Source organism: Acanthisitta chloris, unplaced genomic scaffold (genome assembly GCF_000695815.1).
Source record: "Acanthisitta chloris isolate BGI_N310 unplaced genomic scaffold, ASM69581v1 scaffold1052, whole genome shotgun sequence".
In the NCBI taxonomy this organism is placed as follows: domain Eukaryota; kingdom Metazoa; phylum Chordata; class Aves; order Passeriformes; family Acanthisittidae; genus Acanthisitta; species Acanthisitta chloris.
In genome coordinates, this window is record NW_008660815.1 from 15,555 (window position 1) to 33,229 (window position 17,675).

At 38.0% G+C, this 17,675-nt stretch overlaps 1 protein-coding gene across 1 annotated transcript in view; it reads left to right on the top strand.

The window, feature by feature from the left end:
• The window catches only part of CC2D2A (coiled-coil and C2 domain containing 2A), a gene marked incomplete at its 5' end in the record, with an annotated part of 43,328 nt that overhangs the window by 13,818 nt on the left and 11,835 nt on the right, over positions 1–17,675 (top strand). Inside the window, 13 exon segments of the mRNA XM_009069942.1 lie at positions 444–673; positions 1,586–1,763; positions 2,908–3,064; positions 4,190–4,337; positions 6,599–6,737; positions 7,482–7,685; positions 9,227–9,319; positions 10,948–11,039; positions 12,274–12,288; positions 12,699–12,866; positions 14,328–14,433; positions 16,821–16,930; positions 17,050–17,146. Coding sequence (XP_009068190.1) covers positions 444–673; positions 1,586–1,763; positions 2,908–3,064; positions 4,190–4,337; positions 6,599–6,737; positions 7,482–7,685; positions 9,227–9,319; positions 10,948–11,039; positions 12,274–12,288; positions 12,699–12,866; positions 14,328–14,433; positions 16,821–16,930; positions 17,050–17,146 — 1,737 coding nt within the window.

A 17,675-nucleotide genomic window follows, 5' to 3' on the forward strand; every position in this document is an offset into this window, starting at 1 on the left:
GCTCCTGCTGCAAGGTCTGTGGCACACATGCATTCGCTTTGTCAGTGCATGTGCAGACAGAGCATCTCAAACAACTGTGTCTACTGGTTGGGTAACCTTCCTTCAGTCCCAGCAGAATGTACGTGGTAACTCAGGCTAAGTGGGAAGTCAGCAGCCAGGCAGAATGTTTGAGAAACATGTTTGTTTTGCAAGTGCATAGTGAAGATTTAGTCAATGCTTTGTTTGAAGCACAGTGTGTCAGCTACAACGAAGGTATTGCTGAATTCTGAATCTGAAGTAGTACTATAGAATGAGAGAAATGTTCTGTGTGTGTAATATTAAAGTGAGACAGTCATTTTACTGTACATGCATCATACATGTTTATCATTTGCAAATCGAGAACAAGGAGAGAACTGCATTGATTGATACAAATTCAGAAAGAACACTATTATTTTTATGTGCAGAAGTCCATGAAGAAAAAGAAGAAAAAAGACAATCATGAAGATGAAGAATCAGATGAAGAATTTGGTGAGGAACGTATCAAACCCATCCCACCTAAAATGCCCAATAGCCTGGAAATAAAGCAGCAGGTTAGAGAAAAAGCTGACAACTGCAGAAGGAAACCTGGAGAACCTGCTCTGATCCCTAAGCTGGTCCTCTCAGGAAGCATCACTCCAACTGAGCAGTGTCCTCGGTAAGATAAATGTTGCCCTGCAGATTACCTTGTTTGTGATTCTCTACTGTTATTTATTAATTGCTTGTTTATAGAGCTTCAGAAGCATGAGCTCAATATTCTGTTTAGCCTAGTGATGAGACTTCTGCCTCTGAAGCTGATTTAACTTAATTTGTTTTCAAGCCACATGTGACCTTGTCTATAGTGGACTTAAAGAATTAATGTCTGCATGTTCCCTTTGAACCTTCTGATGTTCCTTGAGCATCTGCACCCAACAGTGTAGCTATAAAAAGTTTATTTCACTGTAGTGTCTAGGTCATTTCTGGCAGTGCCACTCTCAGTAGCTAGTCCTTTACATCAGGTCTGTGCCAGAGTCAACAAAAGGAAAATAAAGAAATTGTGTGGCAAAAGATTTCACTGTGGATAAAATAAATAAATGTACTTGTTTTGTGCTTATTTTCCACAGGTACATACACAGTTTAACATACATCTAGCAGATTTTAGTAATTTTAAAACTACTTGGTTTAGTACTTGGCAATTAGCCTCATTAGGGAATATTGCTGACTGTTCTACTCCCAATGACTAAAACCTTCAAAATCTTATCTCAATTTGATATCAGTTGTTGTGCTTTGGAGGAAGGGAGTAGAAGGGAATTTCTTTCCCTCCGAAATAAATCCTTTTATATGGAGGTGGCTTTAGTGGATCTAAAATTTGGCTTGTTCATTTTTAAATCATTTTCTATTCAGGAGAAGATAAAGCAACTGTTAAAGAATAGTTTCAAAGTCATTCCTGTGTAGTGACGTTTTTGGAAGAATACCATCATTATATATGCGAGTTCTGTTTCCCCATGAGAAATCAGATTCTTATTGAAGATAAGCAAGTAATAAAAATGTTATTAAAAATGATGTGACAGGTTGTTTGACATATTTACAGAGCAGAAGTTTTGCGGCGAGAAGATGTGAAGAAACGCTCAGCTTTTATAAGAGTCCTTTTCAACTCCAAGGAAGTGTCAAGGACTGTTACCCGACCAATAACTTCAGATTTCAGAGTTCATTTTGGACAGATTTTCAACTTGCAAATAATCAATTGGCCAGAGAGTTTGAAGCTGCAGGTAGATGACGATTTTTCATAGTAACATTTTAAAAGATATGAAGTGTAATTACTTCTGTAATGCTTGTGTTTTGCTCTGTGATAGTGTTGTATAGCCTGAAAAACCTGTGAAAAACCCTCTGTTGATCATCGGTCTTATGCTCCTTCCTTGCTTTTCCAGTCACAAACTTTTAACTTTGCTGCTGTGTTTTTGATGCTTATGTTTACTCTATGTATAGGGAACATGATCATGGGCTGCATGAGAGAAATTAAACAATTGGGATGTGATTAAATATGTTAGTGGATCAGCTTCTCAGTTTTAGAAAAACTGATTTATGCTGTTGATAAAATTGCGAAACGGGTCTTCTTAAAACATTACTGTCCACACTGTAAAACCATCATAATGTTTGCTGGAGGGGTATAAGAAATAAAAATCATGGCTAGTAATGTCCATAACTGCACTTGTCTTGATCCACAGAGCAATTAAGTCAAACCACTACCACCCCCATTCCAAGTATGAATTAATAAGTGATTCATATGAATACTTTTCAGAGCCAGTGCAAAATATTTTTAGGGAGAACAGAATCAGGATCCTATTTCTGCTGTTAGGTGACTTTTTGGGTTGGGTAACACTCGTAGTTCAGGGGAGGGTGTATACCTCCATTTATTTAGAAAAGGAAAAGATTAAAAACATCTGGGTGGAGAAATCACTCAGATTGCTCTGAGCCTGCAGCTGGCCAGGAAAGAGGGAAGCAGCCTGAAGGACTGCCAGAATGGAGACTCTGTGCCATTTGCTGCCTTTTGTGGTAAGGAGGAATTGGTGAGGTGGAATCCCTCTGGAATCTTCACCTGATGCCAGTGACTGTCACAAGCAGTTGCATATTGTGCAGTGATGCTCTCTAAAGCCTTGAGTTTGTCATACTATTCTCAGATGCCTTAGAAAGGTGAGGAGGATATAGTTTTAAGAGGAATTCAGATCAAGAGAGCTGCTGGTAGTTAAAATATCTGCTAATGGGATATTTTAGAATGTAAATGAATACGATTGTTTTAAATTATTTATTTCATGCTTAAGTCATAGTAAAACCTTTTATACTACAATATGTTTTCAACTTCTCATGAATCCACTTTAAATTTTTTTCCATGTCTGTCTCCATGTTTTTTTCCAGATCTATGAAACAATGGGTATGAGCAGCACCACCTTGCTGGCTGAAGTGTTTGTACCTGTTCCTGACACTACAGTTCTGACAGGCTGTGCTCCTCTGGAAGAAATAGAGTTTAGCAGCAATCAGCGTGTCATGCTGGACCATGAAGGAGTTGGGAGTGGTAGGGACTCAGTTCAATGTTTCTTATCTTGCTGAAACCCTTTAAGAGTAAGAGCTTGGAGCAGGTTTCACAGTAAATTCTGAGTGTTTACAGGTTCTGCAATTGAATTGTATATAATAGTCATGATTCTTATTATTGAAGCTTGCTGTGGGATTTTTATCTCTTAGTAATTTTAAGCTCTGTATAGTAAAAATGTGTGTGTTTATTATTTGGCTTGTAGTACTAGTGGAGCTGTACTAACTGTAGAAGATGTTTGGGATTTTTTGAGCATTTAAGTACTCAGGCCTCTGACACAAGCAGATATTAATCAGGGTAGCTCCAGTGATTTTGATGTTTTAAACCACTGAAGAACTCTCTCTATAAGTGTATATGCAAAGTAGTTTTTGTCTTCCTGTTTATTTTATTGACAACCTGCACACATCTTATGCCTGGGACTTTAGAAAGATAAACCAAAGGAGAGATAGGAAAAGGGGAAACAAGAATAATCCATAGTAGCCTACTATATTATATAAACTATTATATAAACTTTCAAGTTTATATAATAAGTTTGAACAGCATTGTGAGATGACTAACTTGCATAAATTTGCCATATATGAAATACAGCTTAGACTAGAGCAGAATGGATAAAAAGCTGAGGAGGAGAGAATTGTGGTAAAGAAATCATTACAGCAAATGTGTGTGTAAATGTCATTGACTGCAATGGCTGTGTCTGCAATTATGTGTCACAAAGCTTTAGGACTGACTTTTTAGTCATACATAATTCTTTTGACTCTGAAGTTCTGGTTTGTTAATAACAGTATGTTGTATCTAAAAACTACCAGAAATACTAAGTGGTAGCATCTGTGAAGGGTAAAAAAGAGCCTTTGGCATAGCTTTCAAGGCACAGCCTTTCCTTCCAACCCAAATGGAAAGCCTTTCTGTAGGTGTAATGGAATCTTTCACTCCTTTTGTAGAGCAGAGTTCTTCCCCCACAGCACACAGCAGAATCAAGTTGTTCCACATTAACCCATTTGTGTAAAGGCACAGGTTATTTGACTATTTGTTCTCAGGAAGTATTTTTTTTAATGCTTAGATATTGTGTTTGAATGTATAAATATACTACTTTGGATTTTTTCCCCTTGATAGGTGTGCCCATTTCATTTGAAGCTGATGGTAGCAACAAAATTACTTTAATGACCTCTGGGAAAGTATCTAATAGTGTCTCTTGGGCGGTTGGAGAAAAAGGAATCCCCTTAGTTCCTCTGGTATCTCAGCAAAACACAGGCATTCCAAGGTAATATGACAGGAATTTTCAGTCATTCATGGACAACCAATTTTACTAGTATTTTAAAAAAAATAGACTTTCATTATCAAGAATTTTCATAATATTTTTCCTTAAGTTTAGATGTTTTAATTCTGCTGTAACTCCCTGTAGATATCTTATGGTACGCATTTTTGGTAAATAGATTTTTAGTTAGAAATTTTACTTTTTAGCATTTTTGTGATAGACAGTATTAAAGTTGAATCAAGCTGATTAATTCACTTTTATAATTTTCTGATAGAAAGTCAGTATAGTGGCAAGGAATCTTCCTGTAGTCATTTTGCTAAGAACAGAGGCTCCAGCTCTTTCTTATCCAGAGTGCATTTGGAGAGGCTGTTGGGACACACGCTTTAAATGGCTCTTCTGTCATTAATGATAAAAATTACACTAGAAAAGCAGCAGAAGTTAATGTGTGTGCTTGACTCTGTTAATGAATTTATCAGTGGAAAATTGTCATCTCTCGGATCACTCCAAGATAAAACCCTTCCATGATTTTTCTCCTTGAAGAGCATGTGGACCTGCAGCGATGAGTATATTATTCCACTCAAAACAATATGATTTTCCCTGTGTGGCTGCACATTGGATATTGCAGATTATCTGCCCATTTTGTTGCTCTTATATAATTCCATAATGTCAAGGAGATGATACATAAAGTTCCCTTTCATAATGCCCTCAGGGGCCTTCACTGTAAAGCCTTAAGAGCTGTAAAGCCAGAAGAGTTTTCCCATACTTAATAATATTGAGCAAGTAATTCTTCAAGCTGATCAGTTTCTGTCAGATATTTGTTTATTTTGAGGCTAGACATTGGCATACAAATGGCTTTGTTACTATTTTTGACCCAGGCTGCAGCCATTCAAGTAATTTGCTGATCAGCATATCAGTAACCTGCTGACTTAAGTGAGACTAGAACAGCATGAGATTTAAACATAAAGATGCATTCCCAAAGGCTAACATTAAACTCTGGAGACTAATCACTGTACTAGATGGAAGACTGGAGAATTTCGGAAGGAAGTTAACTGTAAAACATTCTTTTGAATCACCACCTAGAGATGAACAGCTCTTTGTGGCTTTCCATTGTCTGTTGTGAAAGTTGGAGACAAGATTTTTATGCCTAAAGTTAGGTTTTGCTGCCCAGAAGCTTTTCAGCACAATTGTGATTCAGTGTGCATCTGTTCAAGACTGGTGCCAAAAGATATCCTGGATGTTACCTCTTTACCTGCTGCTCCAGTAACTGCTGCATATTTGGTTGATTCTAACCAAGCATGAGAAAGACCCATAGGTTCTTAAAGCTTTCTTGAAAAAAGTACCCAAGTAAGTAGAGAACAAAGACTCAAATTAGCATCCCCTAACAAGAGAAGGAGCAACATCCACTTCTGTGGTGTTTGGCTAATAAGATGTTTGTCCTGATGTCTTACGTGGCAAAGTTTGGGTAGCAGTGAGGCTTCAGAGGTGGCTTCTGTGAGAAGATGCCAGAAGCCTGGCCAGCAGGTCAGTGTACAAAGGCCTCCTGACAGCCTACCATATTTCCTTGCCTACTGTGAATGCAAGAAAGTCAGCAGGAGCATCCAGAGGAAATGGAGTGGAGCTGGGACTCAGAGGAAGGACTGAGAGCAGGGCTGCAGCACCAGAGAGAAGGCTACAAGGGTTTCCCAAGCACAGTGTCCTTGCCAACCAGTATGCAGTCTGGACATGATAGGCAGAGCAGAGTGCTGGCAGCAGTCCCAGACATGGCAAGGGGATGAACCAGGCCCAGGGTCTATCCAGAAACAGCAGGGAGGGGGCAGGGACAAGGACTACAGTGCAGGTCTGAGAGCTCCATCCAGGAAACAGGTCAGAGACAGGAGTTATGATACAGCACAAGCAAGGACTATACATCTGAGAAGTGCTTTGTCAAACCTGTTGTGTTAACTTTCATGCTGTGACACAATTTATCATCTTACTTCCTAGTGTGACAACCCACCCTAGTAAGCAGCAACACAGGTATTTAATAAATGTATAAATAAGCACCATTTTACCTTGTATAAAAGTTCTCTTCCACCAGTTCCTTCGTATTTCCCCTTTGCTTTGCAATGGATCATTCTCTCAGTTGCGTAGCTACACCTAAGAATTGTAGAGTGGAATTAACTATTGTGGGGAAACTTTTTGGTTTTTTCTAAGATTGTTTAAAATACTCTTTTTATGTGGCTAAATCATATGTGTTTTAGGTGTAAGTTCTGTCAATTCTGTCTTTTTAGTGCTTTAAAAAGCATTGATGCTATTGCATCCATTGGCACATCAGGCTTAACTGATATGAAGAAACTAGCTAAGTGGGCAGCAGAAGCAAAACTTGATCCAAATGACCCAAACAATGCAGCTCTGATGCAGCTGATCATGGTAAGTGGCATTTTCAGAGCTATAGGACTAATGAAGCTGTGAAACACATAGTCACCAATACCTTCCCAGGTGCAGGTTTGGTCACCACAATATAAGATAATAAGTTATCGGAGAGTGTCCAAAGGAGGCAACGAAGATGATGAAGAGCCTTGAGGGGAAGTCATGTGAGGAGTGGCCGAAGTCACTTGTTCTGTAGCCTGGAGGAGACTTGAGGGGAGACCTCATCACTATACAACTTCCTCACAAAAGGAAGTTGAGGGGCAGCACTGACCTCTTCTCTCTGGCAACCAGTGACAGGACCCAAGGGAATAACATGAAGGTCCATCAGGGGAGGTTTAGGCTGGATATTAGAAAATGATTCTTCCCCCAGAAGGTGTTTGGGCACTGGAACAGCTTCCCAGGGAAGTTGTCACAGCACCAAGCTTGACAGAGGTCAAGAGGCATTTGGGCAATGCTCTCAGGCATGTGGTGTGATTATCAGGGGTGTCCTGTGCAGGGCCAGGAGTTGGACTAGATGATCCTCAAGGGTCCCTTCTAACTGATTATTCTGTAATTCTCTTTTCTATACTGTATAATCTCATGTACTTTGCTCAGCAAAACCCTCCTTTAAAACACTTGGTGTTTCAGCCTGTGTGATTTGTTAAAATGAACATCCTTGCAATCTGTGTGTAAGACTTACAAAAGTTATTTTATAGATTTTTGTCACTTTGTATGAAAAAGTTAACAATTCTTTTACTAATGTAGGTTGCTACAAATGGAGAGGCACACGTTCCTGAATTCTTCAGATTGGAACAGTTGCAGCAAGAATTTAATTTTGTTACTGATGAGGAGTTGAATAAGTCAAAGAGATTCCGACTCTTGCAGCTGAGGAATGGGGAGGTGTCAGAGTTCCGAAACTATAAGCAAGTCCCTCTACATGAACGAGAAATCAGTGAGAAAATCTTCCAGGTAATGTTATCTGAAATATTTTTGTTCTGGTTTTAAGGCTAATAATATTCCACTTGCAATTAAGTCAAGTGGTCCTTTAAAGAATGCACAGCTATGCTGACATGTAAAAGCTGAGACTTTTATTCTTTCAGTCTGTTCTGGTGTTATTTTAATCTAATTAAGATAGCTTCCTCCTAAGGCAGTATTTTCAGAGCTGTACTGTGCGAAGAGGAAAATAAAACAGAGCAACTGTTGTAGACACAAATGTTCTAAGATAGTTTTCATTAAAGGTAAGAGACTTTTTGTAGAAGTGATTTCAGATACAGGAAGATAATGCCAAGATAATTCAGGCTTAGGCTTATTAGCTTTTGCACCCTTTCTGTGGAGACTGTTGGAAGCAATAGCTAATAAGAATTAAAACCTTTTTATGTTATAATACCGTCTATGTTACAGATATTTCTGTTTTAGTACATTGCTCCAATTAGTTTACCCTGTCCTTGCCTGTCTGTTCATTACCATCCTGAAATGCAATTTGTGCGTTTTTTTAATTTGGGTCATACTTCAATTATTTTTATCTCAACTCCATTATTAGTGTTAAGTCATGCATTCTTTTGTTCTTCAGCAATTCGTGTAGCTAAGGAGCATTTTAGTGTGCTCACTGCATCAGCAGAATCAGAATCATCTGAGATTCTGGCAACTGCTGTTTCAAAATCCCTGTTTTTGTTAGCTAAATTTGTTTGAAAAATTCCTTTCTTCCTTTTCTGTTGGACTGTATGTTCTTTAATATTATTGCAGTCATGTCTGGCTCTTTGCAGTAAGTAATTTTACTTTTTACATTTTAGATTCATTTTGTATCTTTTATTTAAAGATGTGCTACACCTTGGCTATACATTTCTGATCCAGCTGATTTTACAGATTAACTTTGTTCATTCCATGTTATCATTCAAAATTCCAAAAAGATGGTTTAAGATTTGTTGTGGTGGTTGGTTTTTGGGGGTTTTTTTTGCCGTTAAGGATAAATTGGATAAACCCCTGGTTGCCCACTCCAAGTTCACTTTATGTAACATGGTCTTCAAAGCTAAGTTTAAAGTGGTATTGTTCCTAGTTGGTTTACTAGCTGTTTGGCAAAGAAGTCTGAAAATTCATAGAATTATGGAAATACTATTTGGAAAATATTATCTGAAGGTCATCTGGTCCTGCTTTCCACTGAAGTAGTAGGACTGTTGCAGTAAGAGAAGCCACTTCCAGTTTAAATGGATTTCAGTCTATAGCAACAGGTCAAAGCTCAACTTTAAAAGAAGAGAGGGAAATCTTTACATTATTCATTGTCATTTAAACCACATGAATCTTGCAGCTTCATGGTATGCTTGTCCCTATTCATGGAAGTTTAGCAGTGCTATTGCTGTATACATTAGTGTTAAAAATAGCTTTGTAAACTTCTGGCTTCTGCTGTGGTTTGCTGTGATCCATACATTAATATTAATGAAACATTTACTATCTTTACTTATATTTAATAAAGCATGGAATATATATCAAATCACAAACTCTAATAATATCTTTAGGACTACGAGAAGAGACTGCAAGAGAGGGATGTGATTGACAGCAAAACCTACCTAGATGCACACAGAGCAGTTGTTGCCAACTATCTACAGAAGGTAAGATGCTAAAAATACAGACTCACCATATTTCTGTAGGCTGTATGTTGCTTCTCTACTTGAATGCTTTATTTCCATGAAGACTTAAAACTTGATTCGCCTTTAATTTAGTGATTTCCCTCTCCTCCCTATTTTCCTGGCTGTAAGCTGTGATGCTAAGAAATTAATTATCTTCATTAAAATGGCACTGCATTAAAATGCACTTAACCACTGGTAGGAATCATTTAATGCAATACACAGCCTAAGGCAGAGGGCATATCTTCCATTACCTTATCTTCATTGTGGTATTAGAGTAACTTCTTTGCCTTATCTTGATTTAATTTATTTTTCTAGTCTGCTCATTATATTAGGATGACATTCTCTTTAATCCTTAGGAGGGGAAAATGGGAAAACATTGGTCATCTAATCAAGAAAAGTTTGCAATTTCAGACTGTTTGGGGAAAATAGCAAGTCAAAACATGGTTTCCAGTTTCTTACCAGCAGTGGAAATATCAAAAAGTGTTATCAAATCTTAGCAAGCCAGCACAACATGAAATGTGATGATGAGGTTGATTTAAAGTAGGGAAAACCAAATTGTATGTTAGAAAGAATGGTTCATGAAGAAACCAGAGACAACAAAGTGTTTAAATCTTCCAGGCAAGTGCCAAAGTCCAGATTTGGTATGATAATATGAAAAATCATTTTTGACAAAGCTGTCATGTGTTTGCCAGCCCTGTATGTTCTGTGTGGTGTGGGACATATGGTTAGTGCAGCACACTGAAGAGTGTAGTAGTACAGAGTAACATACCTTATGGCACCTTTATTTGTCACTCTTTTAGACTAAATACAAATAGCCTTTTAAAAAATAGTACTTGGATATTTTGCACTTTTATAAATTGTCAGATATGCTTGAAAATAAGTTTGTTCCCATCAGCACTGAAATTCAGTTCGCTCTGAAATACAATCCTTATATGCATATCACTTCTGATCTTGTAATAGTATAAAGGCATTACTAGCATTAGTGGTAGGAAAAAAGGACAAAGGTAATTCTCCATCAGTCTACTTCACATAGCTGTTGGGAGAAGAGGGAAGACTTTCACCTCTCTGCTTCACTCTCTGACCTCAGCATAGAAAGGAAAGGAACTAAGGATTTTAAATGTTTATTTGAAATCATAGTATTTGTATTACAGCCTTCACCAGTTGTTCTTCAGGTCCAAAGTATTTATTTTATACCCTATAACTGGAACCATATAGATTTCTCTATAGCCTTTTCTGCAGCTTCATTTTGAGGTGGAAAAGAGGTGTCTGGTAGTGTTGTTTATTCCTGTGATTGTTTCTGATGGTGAGTTTTATCTGCAAGCAGATAAGACTTAATTTTCTGGTTGTATACTTTCAGATATTCTTACATCTGCCTAGCCTAGCTATTTCTGGAGAATCAGTGTATTTGTAAAATAACCTTCTATTACTTTCTAAAGAAAACAGCAGGTGGAAAGAATTTTTTTTCTTGGACTATGACTCTCTTAAAGGTGGGGGAAAATAAAGATTTTATATTTGGATGTTTTGTTTGTGTTTAATAGGCAGAATGCAAATATTTGCTGTGAGTTTGGATTAGAAATGTACTTTTGTCTCTTCTCTTTCCTCATTCACAGGTTCGTGAATCAGTAATAAACCGTTTCCTCATAGCAAAACACCATTTCCTCCTCTCTGACCTTGTCAACGAAGAGGACATTTTTGGTCTGGGGTAAAGGAGCTATCTTTATTTGTTCCAAATAAAAAATTAATGTAAAACCATCAGATTTTTTTTTAAAGCATATTGATGTGTTCTATATAATATATAAACTTCCAATCACGATGTACACTCTGTCAGTACAGACAGTGCATTGATAGTGTGTAAAATCTCTTTTAAGAGAGAGTCTGGTTTTGACATAAGTAAAGTGACAGCATGCAAAGAGGATTTAGCAGGATATAACGCATCAGGCTGTGATCTGATGAGCTGAGCATAGTCCTACCTGATGCCAGACTGAATATTTCCAATTACCAGGCAAGCATCAGAGGTAGTAACACTATTACTGGCTCTGTAGGTCATAGAGTCAGTGCCTGTGCCTTGCAAATAACGTGCAATATTTTTTTAACAGTAATTTTCTTTATTTTCCTTCTCATGTATTTCTGTTTGCTGATGCTCAACATTCTCACATGCTGTTTATGTTCAGAAAAGATACTGAGTTTGGAAATTACTGCCTTTTTCCTCTTAAGATTGTTTCTTTTCTTACTTTAACACTTCCTTTGGATTTTTGTTCCAAATCCCATACCTGTTATTTTTACATTTATCAGTCATCACAGCATAGATGACTATTAATTCGTGTTGCTCACTTAAAATCTGTGTAAGTAAACAAGTTGTGAAAGTTATCTCTTTCCTTTCATGTACCAGTTGTTTCTGTTCACTAGAAACACAATACCCTTAAAATATAAAGTGTTTTTCCACCAGCTGTATCAATCTAAACAGTCCCATCTGCTGGAGATACAGAGACTTGCTCTCTTACAAGAGTTCATCCTTTTCTTCAGTTCATGTTTTCACACCACAGAATAGAAAAATCTGAGCAAGACTATGATCAGCTTTGGACTTGTTTAAAATCAAATACCTCCTTGATATTTTTCTTACCATGAATACTAACTCATATTGGACTCTTACTTGCTAAGTTAGATGGTTAGTGAATTTAAAACATACCATGATTTGTTTAAAGCATTCACTTAGTGAGGCATTTCAGTAACTCATGGGTTTGTGGTGTTTCACCAGTAATTACTGTGATTTGTTTATTATGTATCAGGAAATAATGCTCTTGGCTATCAGATTTTAGAGTAGGTTTTGGAATGTCTGCAGTTGATATCAATGGTGTGTAAAAATATGCATCTGTATTTTATTCGTTTCCTTTTTGTTTGGCTTTTTCCTTTGCTTCTGCTTTGCCTTGGGTTATAAGTTCTGAGGGTCAAGGGTATGTTGTGGTATCTTCATTCTGTTGTTCATTGTATGTAGCTGTGTAGTTAGATGTTTTGCCTCTCCATACGGTGGCTCTTGTCATCTGCTAGATCCCTTGTTTATAGCTCTGTAGTTTAGATCTGTCTTGAAGCTGTGTAATTGTCTTGTTTGCATCTTACTCAGTTTTGAGGGAGAAAAAAAAATACAACCAAACTTTTTTGCACATTGCAGTTCTAATTTCTGACATACAAGACAAAACTGGATTGTGCAGTACTGAACAATTGCAACATTTTGACATTTTGGAGAGTTTGGTTTGGCACTAGGAGGAGCATATATTTCCTTGTTCTGTTAGTGCATAATTTTCATGTGTGTCATGGAAACACTCGAATGCTGTGCAAAACTGACTATCTGTTTTATGATTATTAGCATTTTGGGACTCGGCCTCTTTGAACTGGCAGAGCCAAAACGACCATTAAGGCCAAGAAGAAAAGAAAGGAGGAAGGTCACAACACAGAATTTATCCGACGGAGACGTCAAACTGCTAGTGAACATCATTAGAGCTTATGATATTCCAGTGAGAAAACCAGTGATGAGGTATGTTAAAATGCCTCTTTCCAGTACAGATTAATTTTCTGGTTTCCACTGTTTTCAGGACAACTGAAGCCATGTGTGTTGTTTTGGTTCTCATGATAAAAACTTACATATATATACATTTATCTTTTTATTAATAATGATAAAGAACAGCTGTTTTATAAGTTTGTAGAATAATATGGTCATTTATCAGTAGCTGCTAAATTCAAGACATGTTTTACCAGAGACTTTATTTATCTGCTTGAGGAAAAAGCTGTCTGAAAGATAAGTTACAGCTTTGGCCACATTATAACTCTGGTAATATCAGATGAATTATGCTTTAAACAAACCTCTTCATTATACTCAGGGAAATTTTAATTCTGAATATCTTAATTAAATACCAAAAACAAGTATTCAAAAAGATCCAGTTCTTCACTGTGGGATACTGTATTTGCCTCCTGAGTGTAGCATGTTGGTCTTCTTGATGAACTGTTTGTTTAAGTTAATAAGCTGAGCCTAATGCGGCTCTGACTAATTTTCAAGGTGACCTTTACCTTCAGGCACATTAAGGCCATGGCTGCACTGTGTGATGCTGTGTCGTGGAGAGACACTGGAGTTCTGAACAGTGTGGTTCAGTTCCAGCAGCTGTGGATTAGTGCACTGTTCTCTCTCTCCCCCAAAAGGAACACACTTTGTATTTAACACAGAGGTGTTTTCAAGCTGGCTCATTACAGAATTTAGCATCTTCTGCTGTTTTATCTCAAACTATAATAAAGGTTCTGCTGGATTTCTGTAAGTAAGGTGGTACTGAGAAAAGCAATTCGTGTTAGAAACATGCTGACAGGAAAAACAAATTAAAGTTGCAATTCGTTATCAGTATTACAAAAAGAATTAAAAATCCTCCCAATCTTCCTGCAGTATATATCTTATTTTGAGATGCTTTCTACATTAATAGTTACTGTTTTATAATCTCTAATGTGGTATGACCCTAAAAAAATATGTGGAAACAGTACAAAACCAAACATTTTGACATTTATTTCCTTTTCCTTCACTCATGGGTTGTTGAAGGTATAACATGCATATGGACTCAATTTTGTCATAGAGGCCTTGCCTGAATACCATGAAGTCTACACTGTTTGTCAATTCTGTGGGGATTCAACTGCTTGAACTTTAAAACTTTTAGCTCAAGGAGATTGTATAGGGGTGACCAAAAAAACCATCTGGGGTTGATAAGCTCTTCAGAGTGCTCCAGGCACAGAGCACTCTCTTGCAGTGAGGATTACAAGAACTATACACTTGCTACCCATTTCTGGCATTCTCTTTGTGTTATTTAATCAGATAACTATCTTTCCAAGGGTAAAATCATAACATAATATCAGGAATGTTTCCAGAAATCTGTATGGCTGATACAGAATGTGAAGGATTCATATTTTGTAGTGAATTCTGTCTTTCCTGGTTGTTGTTGTTAACTGTTTCCTCTCGTAGCAAACTTCACCAGCCATCAAAGTCCTCAAGGTCCTTTAATGAGATGTTTGCAGCTTCTCCATCAGCTCAGAGCCCAGCTCCTAGCCCACATTGGGCATTCAACCAGGTATGTTACAGAATTAATATTTTCTGTGAAGTTGTGAGCATTCCTCTTTTCCACAGCCACTAACACTCACCGTGAGAAACATATCTTATTGGCGAGGTTGGTTTGCTCACTCCTTGATCTCCAGAAAGAGTAAAGCTGCAAAAGCTGATGCAAGGGAAGTTCCACCTGAATCTGAGGAAGAACTTCTTTACTGTGCAGTCACTGAGCAGTGGAACAAATTGCCTAGAGAGGTGGTGGATTCTCCCTCAGTGGAGGTGTTCAGGAACCATCTGGACACAATCCTGAGCCTTGTGCTCTAGGATGGCCCTGCTAGAGTAGGGAGGTTGGACCAGGTGACCCACTGTGGTCCCTTCCAACATAACTGGTTCTGTGATTCTGTAAAAAGGTTCAGAGAAGAGTGGTAAGGATGTCAGATGAATAGAATGGCTACCATCCAGTGAAAAATGGTAGGGCTTCCAGCCTGAACACCAGTAACTGCAAGGAGAGGAAGAGGAATATGGTAGAAAGGTACAAAATCATGAATCATATAGACACTGGATAGGGATTGACTGTTTCCTGGCTTCATAAGGGCAATTGTGAGGGATCATCAAATGAAGCTGCTAGAGTTAGGGTCAAAACAAACAGGAGGTTGTGATTCTTCATGCAGCAGTTAGTGCCCAGAGAAGTTGGTCTACTTGTACTGTGGGTGGAAGAGGTAGGTCAGTATTGGACAAGTATTTCCAGGAGTTATCCATTGGGAGTTACTACAATAGAAAAATCATTACAGACTTAGGAAAGTCTTTCATCTGAAAATGTTTGAATCCTGGGAGAGTAATAGGACAAAATATCATATATGTCTGCGCAGTCCTTTCCCTTCTGTATGTGTTGGCTGCTGGCCATTTTCACAGCCTCCTTTTTGGGTCTGGTACACTTGCTAGTATAAACCAGCACAGCCATTCTTATGGCTGACACTGAAATTACATTTGCTCACTGGTTTTTTCCTGGTTTTCTTATGATTTTCCTTCAAAATTAGAGCTTTTTGAAATGAAAAGGTTCTTTTTTGAAATCAGAAGAGGTTCTGCTGTATGCATTTGAATGTAAATGAAGGCATTTTTAATCACATTAGGGGGTTGTTTTGTCTAGTAGAAGTTGCTTATCTGTCACAGGAGCCAGTTTCAGGGACAGCTGGGATTGTAGCAGGAGGCTTCTTGGATTACAGATAAGAGGATACAAATGCAGTTTTTTCTACTGGTGTCTGGATCATGTGTTCTCTTTTGGTTACCTCCCTTGATTAGATAGCTGTAGCTTCTCAACTCTCAGGAGAAAATGTGGTTTTGCCAATGTATATAAACATGTTAAGTGTTCTCAAAACACATAAACTTTTGGAACTGCTAGCATATAAAATATTTTTAAAAGCTTCATAAATGCTTAGAAGCCTGGAAAGTGCAATATTTGAGGGGTCTTAAAGTTACATCTGGGCTGAAGCAGCCTGATCCCCACAAAGTATATGTTTATTTTTCTAAATACATTTCTGTGTTCTGGTGAATTTCTAGAGAGACCTGTGTCATGACCTGCCCTTAAGGGGGCGGAACACCTAAGATTTATAAATGCTTGTGGCCAAAAGGAATGACAAAAGAGTCAAAGGGTCCATGAACAATCGTAAAGTTTACTTAGAGAATTACACACTTAGCATGGAAATTGGTATACTAGTCCCTGGCCTTTTGTATAAGCACACAGCAGCAGGTTTGGATAAAGGGGTAGGGTGAAGGAGAAAAGAGAAATTAAAAAAAGGAGAGATGCATTAAAGGATGAAAAGAAGGAAAGAAAAGGGGGAAAGGGAGAGAGAAAAAGATCCTAAGTTCTGGTTCCAGCATCAATCCAGCCAATGGGATGTCGATCCTGGCTTCATTCCAGCTTCAGTGTTGATCCAGCTGATCAGCATCAGTCTGGGTGACAAGGTGTCCAGGGGGAGCAGATGCCATGGGCTTGGTAAGGGTTCCTTTTCTGGGCTGGTTCCTCTGCCCCCAGGATAAGTTTCTCACTTTCAGTAAGTTGTTTTCATCCCCAGGAACTATAACAAGGATGTTTGTCCCAGACAGGTGCTGCCCTATCCCCTCAGGGCTCCCCTTCTCCAGCCAAAACCTGCTCTTTCTCACAGCTTATTAACATGAACAGTCCTTGGTTGGCTCCACAGCCATCCTGTTATCAGTGTTTGAGACATACACATTAGCCCCTCATTAATAAGCTCGTTAGACAGCACTAGTTCCTGGGAACAGACACTGTTTCTGATAAGCTCAAGAAGGGCTGAGTCCAGGTGCAGTTTGCCAAGGCTGAGGCCTAATGAGCATTTCTCAGCAACTTCTCTGGCCTCTGCAATCTGTTTCCTTTGTTTTGGTCTCTGTTTGTAGGTTTTGGTCCGTCCTTTTGTAGAAGTTTCTTTTCAGCGAACTGTCTGTCGAACAACAACAGCAGAAGGCCCAAACCCCAACTGGAATGAGGAACTTGAGCTTCCATTTAGGTACAGCAAAATGAAACCAAGTAATTTCTGAGGAATAGTAATTTCATTTGAGTGTGCCAATTTATTCACCTTTTCCTGTACTGTTCAAATCACTTTTTTGATTCATTTAACCTTTTCAGAGCTCCTAATGGTGACTACAGCACCCACAATTTGCAGTCAGTGAAAGATGAAGTCTTCATTAATCTCTTTGATGAAGTACTTCATGATGCTGTAGAGGTGAGTTCATGATTGAAGGACAGTGCACATTACAGAATATTGGCAGTTTTTTGAAACGGACACAACAAGACTTTTCCTTGTAATAACTTTCCCCCTCCTGTGTCCCTTTTTTCTCTATTTTGTCATTCCTTATGATTGTCAATACTGCAGGGTTATTGGAAGGAACAATTCTTGCAGTGTTAACCTTTGTACAGATTAAGCATGTACTATAAAAACTGCTGTTAGAGTTGAACACATGTATGTAATACACTTACATTAAGAGGCAATGTGAATTGTAATCTGAATTCTGTTCTTAACCTTGATCAGAATTTTTTCCTTAATTCCAGGTGAATAATCCCAGTTCTGGCATTTTTTTATTGACTATCTTTTTATGCTCAGCCTCGTCCTGTTTTGCAAGCTGTTTGGTGCAATGAAAACAAAACCAGGCTAACCATCTTTTATTGTATGCATAAATTTTTTTTTGAATGAGATAAAAATTGCAAGTACTAGTAACAAGAAATTTTTGTCAACTCTGTATTGGCATAACTCT